General features: G+C 50.3%; 1 protein-coding gene across 1 annotated transcript; it reads left to right on the top strand.

The window, feature by feature from the left end:
- Positions 1–4,855: 4,855 nt before the first annotated feature.
- On the top strand, positions 4,856–5,995 carry OR6Q1 (olfactory receptor family 6 subfamily Q member 1). Its single transcript, XM_020872309.2, has one exon. The coding sequence runs from the start codon at positions 4,856–4,858 to the stop codon at positions 5,807–5,809; it is 954 nt and encodes a 317-aa protein (XP_020727968.2). The 3' UTR covers positions 5,810–5,995.
- Positions 5,996–9,131: the final 3,136 nt, after the last annotated feature.

Raw genomic sequence — 9,131 nt, 5'->3', positions numbered from 1 at the left:
TCAGCCAAGCGAGCAGCGCCTTTTGAGCACACTACGTCAGCTCAGGTTCCAGCCTTCGCTCTTTGTTCAGATTGCTCCCTCTGACCCTCTCCTCCCCGTGGGGGCCGTTTGCTCCCGGCCGGGCACCCGCTTGACAACGTTCTCTCAGCCTCGGAGAGGAAGCCGGGCCGCTTCAGAAGCCTGGCGGTCTCACCGGGTTCCCGCTGCTCGCTGGAGCTTGAGGGGGCTCTTCCAACCAGGCCCCGAGGCGCAGAGAAGTGAGCCTTACTGCCAGGGCCGGCAGCGAGGGGCGCGGTGCGTCATTTGGTGACATGAGATGGTGGAGATGGCACGGTGTGTGTGTGCGTGTGCGTGTGTGTGTGCGCATGTGCATGCGTGCGCGTGTGTGGGGCGAAAGCACACACGTGTCTGTCCGATGTTCTGGGACTTGACTCCCATCTTTCTCGCTCACTGTCTGGCTCTTTACAGGAGTCTCACGACTCCTGTTCTTGGAGGCATGACTAGTGTTCCTCAGGGAGCCAGGCTCCTTGTGCGGTTCTGTTGTCCACTGAGGTCTGCGTTAAGTGTACTGAACTAAGCCGGTGAATCGGGAGAGAGTTAGCCTGAAGAGAGGGGGCAAGGCTCACCTGCTTCTTAAAAATCCCAGCCCGCCTCAAGGTGGGGGATATATGTAAAGATACAGCTGAGTCACGTTGTGGTACAGCAGAATGTAATATAACAATGTAAAACGATCGCACTCCAATTAAAAAAAAGTAAAATCATACACACACACTTCAGTTTAGTCAGTTCAGTTCAGTCGCTCAGCCGTGTCCGACTGTGCAAGCCGGTGGACTGCAGCTCGCCAGGCCTCCCTGTCCATCACCAACTCCCGGAGTTTACTCAAACTCATGTGCATTGAGTCGGTCATGCCACACACACATCTCAACCCACAAATGAAACACATCATTGTCTGGAGGCAAGAAGGTGGGAACACAGCCCCGGGCCTGGCTGCCACCTGACAGTGGCTCACACCGAGGAAGGAAAAGTGTGGGCCTTTGCTGTGAGCGTGTGTTTAAAATATCCTACATTTTTACCTCCTCCACCAGCAGCTGAGAAATAAAAGCTGTGCTTTCAAGGTAACATCTGGATTTTATGCAAGCCCCACAGGTTCTGGCATCCTATCTCTAAGCAATGGATCAGAGAACTGAAACTATCCTAAGGCAACACCTGCTCTGTGCCAGGTCCCCTGGTGGAGGCTGGGGGCACCTGTTTTCTGAGTGAATGCCCCTCTGGTACAGTTGGCACAGAGCTGGTGTCCTGTGCATTTTTATGGTCTGATCTGCATACACATACGGAGGAATGAGAAGTCTTCCTACTAAACAATGAGACTATCAAACCTGAGTCACACCAGGGAGGCTGGCAAGATTTAGAAATAATACTAACGATTCATGGATGAGGCAACCAAGCTAGTGAGTTGCAGGGACAGGGCCTGATCCCAGATCTGTTGGACTCTAAATCTTGTGCTTTTAATGAGTATGGGAAAGAATGAACGTTTCTGAAAAGCTTTACTACGAAGGCAGGCGTCTACAGCATCTGTGTGCAGTAAAGACATTTGGGAAGGGTGAGCACTGCGCCTAGGATGCTACATTGTAAGCCAAGTTGCAAAGGGGCGAAGTGCAGGAACGGTGCTCTGAAATTTCCTGGAGCCAACAGAGGCACGAGGTGTCTGGGGCTGCAGTGCAATGATTTGTTCAGGAAAGCAGTGTTTACAGACGCCCCCACCCGCACCCCCCGCCACCACTGTGGGGAGGTCAGAGCCGGAGTTTAGGTGTGGTGAAGACACAGGCAGGAATCTGAAGACTTTGACCTTGTTTCTTTCTGATTTTGTATCTCTACAAGCTTTCGTTGCCAGGAAGTCATGAAATGTTGATGCCAGAGGGAACCTGGCATCAATTATTTTTTAGAGGAAAGAGCAAGGGTTTTAGACCTTGGCAAACCTGGATTCAAATTCCAGTTCAGGCATTTGTAACCACAGGCAAAACATGATTTGTTTTCCTCCAAAGTTTCAGCAATATTGAATAATGTGTCCGAGGTTACACAACCGGTATGTAATGCTTTCCGTTATCTACTGCTGTTTAACAAACCGCTCCGAGGCTTAGCGGCTGACAGAACTGATGCTCAGTGATTGAGTTCACAAATCTGCAACCTGGGGACGGCCCAGCGGGTAACGCTGGTGTCATCTGGGCCAGCCTGCCCAGGGCTGGAGGGTCGATGCCCCAGACGACTCACTTACCTGGCTGGCATGTGGTGTCGGCTGTGAGTGGGAGGTCAGGACCGGGACTGAGGACTGAGTCCCTCCCCACCTGAGCCTTGCCGCGGGCTGCTTGGACTTCTCAGGCCACGGGGGCTGGGCTCCAGGAGGCAGGCAGAGGAAGCCATGTTTTAAGGCCTGCAGACAGGCACAGCATCCCTCCCATCCTATTCTGCTGTGAAGCGCTTGCCTGGTGGTTCAGTCGGTAAAGAGTCCACCGCAGTGTGGGAGACCCAGGTTTGATCCCTGGGTCGGGAAGATCCCCTGGAGAAGGGAATGGCAACCCACTCCCGTATTCTTGCCTGGAGAATCCCCTGGACAGAAGGGTCTGGTGGGCTACAGTCCACGGGGTTGCCAAGAGTTGGACATGACTGAGTGATAAAGCTTGTACACATGCTGTTGTGAAGCAGCTACAAAACTCAGATTCAAGGGGAGTGGCCATTGGCCCCCACTTTTTTCTCTCTCTTTTTAAAAACATTAAAAAATTTTTTTAAATTAAAAAATTTTTTTTAATTTTTAAATTAAAAAGATTTAATTGGAGGATGCCCGCTTTCCAGTGCTGTGTGGGTTTCTACCGCACGACGGTGTGAAGCAGTGGTCTGTGTACATGTGTCCTTCCCCGCGAGCCCCCCTCCCAGCCCCGTCCCAGCCCGCAGGTCATCACCGAGCACCTCGGGCCCCTCGGGCTCTATAGCAGTTTCCCTCTAGCTGCCTGTTTACGCAAGGCCGTGTATATGCGTCAGCCCTGCTCCCTCAGTCTGCCCCACCCTCTTCTGCCCTCGCTGTGTCTGCAAGTCCGTTCCCCACGTCTGCGTCTCCATTGCTCCCTGCAAATAGGTTCATCAGGGCCATTTTCCTAGATTCCACAAACATGCGTTAATAGGTGACATTTTTCTCTTTTGAACTTACTTTACTCCGCATGACGGACTCTAGGTTCATCCACAGCTCTACAGATGACCCGGTTTCGTTCCTTTTTATCGGTTCCACTTTCTAATGGGAAGAGTGTCCAAGAGTTTTGACACGGCCATTCTTCTCCACTGGTCCCCTCCTCTCCAGACCTGCTTCGGCACAGCGCACTGACCTGTCTCTGCATCACTCCTGTGCTGAGAACTCGTCAAGGCTTCTGTTACCCTTTGCCTTCCTCTTAACTTGGTCACTTCACGACATTGTCCTAGCTTGCTTCTCAAGGTCAGTGAAGTCATTTCTCCTCCATGATCTATTCCAGGATAAAGAAAGAAAGAAATCGAAGTCACTCAGTCGTGTCCGACTCTTTGCGACCTCATGGACTGTAGCCCACCAGGCTCCTCCCTCCATGGGATTCTCCAGGCAAGAATACTGGAGTGGGTTCCCATTTCCTTCTCCAGGGGATCTTCCCGACCAAGGGATTGAACCCGGGTCTCCTGCACTGTAGGCAGATGCTTTACCATCTGAGCCACCAGGGAAGCCCAACATTAAAAACATTCCAGGATAAAGTCAACATTAAAAAATTTCCTGTGGTATGTACGTATGTACTTTTATTGAGGTGTAGATGATGTCCAGAATTATGTGTTCACATGTGTAATATAGGGATTCTCAATGTAAAGGCTGTATTTTGTTTATAGTTATTATAAACATTGGTCATATTCCTTGTGTTATACCCTATAGAGATAAATAAGCTGTCTAACTTTGCAGCTTATTTATTTTATACCTGGTAGCTTGAACCTCTTAATCCCCTACCCCTAACTTGCCGCTCCCTGCGGCTTTCTTCCCATGGGTAACCACTAGTTTGATCTCTGTATCTGTGAGTCTGTTTCTGTTTTGTTATATTCATTCGTTTTATTTTGATTCCACATGTAAGTGATAACTTGCAGCATTTTTCCTTCTCTGACTTATTTCAGTAAGGATTAAAGTGTCCACCAACAGATGATAAGGAAGAAGTACACACACACACAACGGAATAGTCTTCAGCCGTAAAAAAGAATGAAAACTTGCCACTGTCGCCAACACGAATGGCCTGGAAGGGTAGTAACCGCTAGTATTTATTAACCCTACCACGGTAAATACTTTAGAGGGATTCTCTAATTTGAATTTTCACCCTGTTAGCCAGGTTCTTTTGTATTTGAAGTCAGGAATGCTTGACCAGGAAACTGAGCTCTTAACTCCCATTGTAAACTGCATCTACTTGAAGTTTCCCAGATGCAGGTTGTTCTTGCTGAAGTCTGAGATTTTATCCTTTTTCTATGACTTCTCTACTTCTCTTTTATCTCACCAACTTACGCTTATTTTTCAGGTTCCAATTTAGCCACCCTTCCTCCAAGAAGACTTCCCTGATTCTTGAAGACAGGTTGCACTCCGCATTAATATTCCGTCTTATTTCTATCTAGCACTCTTCACTTTGTCCTGAAATTATCTGTTTTCTGGAGCCGGTCACAGGCTGTACATTTTCTTTCTTTTTTTCTTTTTGGAGAGTTAAGGCCAGCATCTTGATTTTATTTTCCTCTCCAGAAGTGAAAGATCCTTCAGTCCAACATCTCACAGATTCTCCCTGAGTTGTCCTCATCTATGAGGCTATGAGACCCCTCAGTTATGCAGCCCGACACCCCAAACCAGACCCACATGGCGGAGTTTGTCTTGCTGGGCTTCGCTGAGGCGCATGGGTCACGCCTCTTCCTCTTCGCCCTCTTCCTCACCATGTACCTGCTCACCTTGGTGGAGAACTTGGCCATCATCCTGGTGGTGGGCTTGGACCACCGCCTCCATAGGCCCATGTATTTCTTCCTGACGCACTTGTCCTGCCTTGAAATCGGGTATACGTCAGTCACGGTGCCCAAGATGCTGGCGGGTTTCCTTGGGGTGGCTGGAGCCCAGAGGATCTCCTACGCCGGCTGCCTGTCCCAGCTTTTCATCTTCACCTTCCTCGGGGCCACGGAGTGTCTGCTGCTGGCCGCCATGGCCTACGACCGCTACGTGGCCATCTGCCTGCCTCTCCGGTACGGGGCGCTGGTGTCCCGGGGCGCCTGCGGCCGCCTGGCAGCCGCCTGCTGGCTGGGGGGCCTCCTCACCCCCGCGTTGCCCATCTACCTCATGTCCCGACTGACGTTTTGTGGCCCCAACGTCATCGACCACTTCTTCTGCGACGCCTCGCCGCTGCTGGCCCTGGCCTGCTCGGACGTCGCCCTGAAGGAGACCGCGGACCTGCTGGTCTCGCTGGCCGTGCTCCTGGCCTCGTCCGCGGCCATCGCCGTGTCCTACGGCCGCATCGTCTGGACGCTGCTGCGGCTCCGCGCGGCCGCGGCGCGCAGGAAGGCCTTCTCCACCTGCGCGGCCCACCTGAGCGTGGTGAGCCTCTTCTACGGCACGCTCTTCTTCATGTACGCCCGCACCCGAGCGGCCCCTTCCGTCAGCTTCAGCAAGGTGGTGTCGGTCTTCTACTCCATCGTCACGCCCATGCTCAACCCCCTCATCTACAGTCTCCGAAACCACGAGGTGAAGGGGGCTCTGGGGAGAGCCTTCTCCTGCGGGTCTTGGGAAGGTCGGTGAGGAGGCAGGTGCTGGAGGGGTGGAATCCGTGCCTAGCTTCTCAGAAGGAGAGAGGTGAGCACTCTGGAACGGAGCAGAGGCCTAGGAGTCACCAGTCACGGGATCAGTTCAGCCACTCAGTTGTGTCTGACTCCCTGTGACCGCATGAATCGCAGCACCCCAGGCCTCCCTGTCCATCACCAACTCCCTGAGTTTACTCAAGCTCATGCCCATCGAGTCGGTGATGCCATCCAGTCATCTCATCCTCTGTCGTCCCCTTCTCCTCCTGCCCCCAATCCCTCCCAGCATCAGGGTCTTTTCCAATGAGTCAGCTCTTCACATCAGGTAGCCAAAGTATTGGAGTTTACGCTTCTGCATCAGTCCTTCCAATGAACACCCAGGACTGATCTCCTTTAGGATGGACTGGTTGGATCTCCTTGCAGTCCAAGGAACTCTCAAGAGTCTTCTCCAACACCACAGTTCAAAAGCATCAGTTCTTCAGCATTCAGCTTTCTTTATAGTCCAACTCGCACATCCATACATGACCACTGGAAAAACCAAAGCTTTGACTAGATTGACCTTTGTTGGCAAAGTAATGTCTCTGCTTTTTAATATGCTGTCTAGGTTGGTCATAACTTTCCTTCCAAGGAGTAAGTGGCTTTTAATTTCATGGCTGCAATAACCATCTGCAGTGATTTTGGAGCCCAAAATAAAGTCTGACACTGTTTCCACTGTTTCCCCATCTATTTCCCATGAAGTGATGGGACCAGATGCCATGATCTTAGTTTTCTGAATGTTGAACTTTAAGCCAACTTTTTCACTCTCCTCTTTCACTTTCATCAAGAGGCTCTTTAGTTCCTCTTCACTTTCTGCCATAAGGATGGTGTTATCTGCGTATCTGAGGTTATTGATATTTCTCCCAGCAATCTTGATTCTAGCTTGTGTTTCCTCCAGCCTAGCGTTTCTCATGATGTACTCTGCATGTAAGTTATGGATTGTGTATTAAAGTAAAATGCTACTTCTGCTATGACAAGAAACTCCTACCTATATTAGCTTAAAGAAGGAAGGAGACTTCCTCTTTCCTGCCAGAGTCTGAGGTAAGTGCTCCATGTTGGTGGCTGGCTCTGCTCAAGAGGCATTCGAGGATCCAAGTTCCTTGTATCTTTCTGATTTTTGTGGGGGAAGCTCTCTGCCTCCAGTCAGCAGCACACACTTCTCTTCCTCATCACTTCTTTTTCTTTCTTTTCCTTTTTAAAATAGATCTATCCAATTATTTTTATTTAATTTTTTTCTTTTTGAACCCTTTTATTGTGAAATATAAAACACAGATAGGAGGGACTTCTCTGAGGGTCCAGTGGTTAAGACTTCGCCTTCCAATGCAGGGGGTGCTTGTTTGATCCCTGGCTGGGAAGCTAAGATCCCATATGCCTTGTGGCTGGAAAACCAAAACATAAAACAGAATCAGGATTGTAACAAATTCAATATAGATTTTTAAAAAGGTCCATAGAAAAATATCTGAAAAAAAATACATTTAGGAAAGTGAATACAACATAACCATATAGCTTAATGGATTACATAATGACCAACAAGTTAATATACTGAACACTAAATCCAGAAATTAACCATCATTGGTACCCCAATGCTGGGAAAGATTGAAGGCAGGAGGAGAAGGGGACGACAGAGGATGAGATGGTTGGATGGCATAAGTAACTTGATGGACATGAGTTTGAGTAAGCTCCTGGAGTTGGTGATGGACAGGGAGGCTGGCTGAGCTGCAGTCCATGGGGTCGCAAAAAATCCGACACGACTGAGCGATTGAACTGAACTGGTGCCCCCAAAACCTGCCCCCAGCAGGCCTCTTCCCAGTCGTAGTCTCCTCTCCCCCAAAATGGTAACCACTATTTAGACTTCCATAGTTATCTTACCTTTCCCTTCTGAGGGTTTAAAACCTAAGAAGGCAAGCCCCAGCACTATACGGTTCACCTTGAACGACGCTTAGGGGCACTAACTCTCCAAATGGTCAAAAAGCAAAGGGTAACTTGTAGCTGACCCTCTGTATGCGAGGTTCCTGGTAACCATGCTTCTGTTATTTTTATTAAAGAAGCTTTATTTTCTGGTATGGTTGATTCACAAAGTTGCATTACTTTCAGATGTACAGCAAAGTGAATCATTGCACATAAACACATTCCCACTCTTTTTCAGATTCCTTTCCCGTTTAGGCCATTGCAGAATATTGAGTAGAGTTCCTTGTGCTACAGAGCAGGTCCTTGCTAGTTATCTGTTTTATGTATAGTAGGGTGTATGTGTCAATCTTGAAAGTGAAAGTGAAGTCGCTCAGTCATGTCCGAGTCTTTGTGACCCCAGGGACTGTAGCCCACCAGTCCTCTGTCCATGGAATTCTCCAGGCAAGAACACTGGAGCGGGTTGCCACGCCCTCCTCCAGGGGATCTTCCCCACCCGGGAATCGAACTCGGGTCTCTTGTGTCTCCTGCACTGTGGGCAGATTCTTTACCACCAGCGCCACCTGGGAGGCCTGCGTATGTGAGGGAAGCCCTACATGTGTGAAGTGTGACAGACAGCCACTGGGAAGCGTCTGTGCCACACAGTGGGCTCCGCTCGCTAGAGCTGGCGGCTGAGCGGGGAGCGGGACGGAGGTTCAGGAATGAGGGGGTACATGGTGCCTCCGACAGCGAAGAACTGGCCTGCGGTGCGGGAGACCTGGGTTCAGCCCCTGGGTTGGGAAGATCCCCTGGAGGAGGGCATGCCAACCCACTGCAGTGTTCTTGCCTGGAGAATCCCACGGACAGAGGAGCCTGGCGGGCTACAGTCCATGGGGTCGCAGAGAGTCGGACGCGGCTGGGCGCCCAAGCACAGTGCGTATCTTATTCACATTGTTGTGCAGCAGAATCTAGCACAGCATTGTAAAGTGATTGTACGCTAATGAAAAAAAAAAAAGCTAAGAAGCTCTCATAGAATTAAGACTTTTTTTTCCATAGAGAAGTGTAGAGACTAAACGAAATATGACTTGTCTGTTGAGTGGCACTGTGTGAAGCCTTCCCTGACGCCGGCTCCTCAGGCTGGGCTTGAGTTCTTGCTTCTCATCCCCTGCCAGCCCTAGGACCCTCGCCTTTATCCCATCATCACGGCGCTCCTTCTGTCTCAGATGGTTTGAGCTCGAGTCTCCCCTCCCCCGTTACACTTTAAGCAGGACCCACTGAACAGGCCTAGCTGTTGGGCGCCTGCATGAATGCATGCCCTTCTCTCCCGTCCTTCTCGTCTCCCTCCCCTCCTCCTGGAGGGTGTCTGGGCTGCTCCGGGCAGGGTCACTGTCTCACACTTTCCC

Source organism: Odocoileus virginianus, chromosome 10 (genome assembly GCF_023699985.2).
Source record: "Odocoileus virginianus isolate 20LAN1187 ecotype Illinois chromosome 10, Ovbor_1.2, whole genome shotgun sequence".
Classification (NCBI taxonomy): Eukaryota; Metazoa; Chordata; class Mammalia; order Artiodactyla; family Cervidae; genus Odocoileus; species Odocoileus virginianus.
Note: the sequence above shows the minus strand (reverse complement) of the source record. Positions and strands in the feature narration are given on the sequence as shown.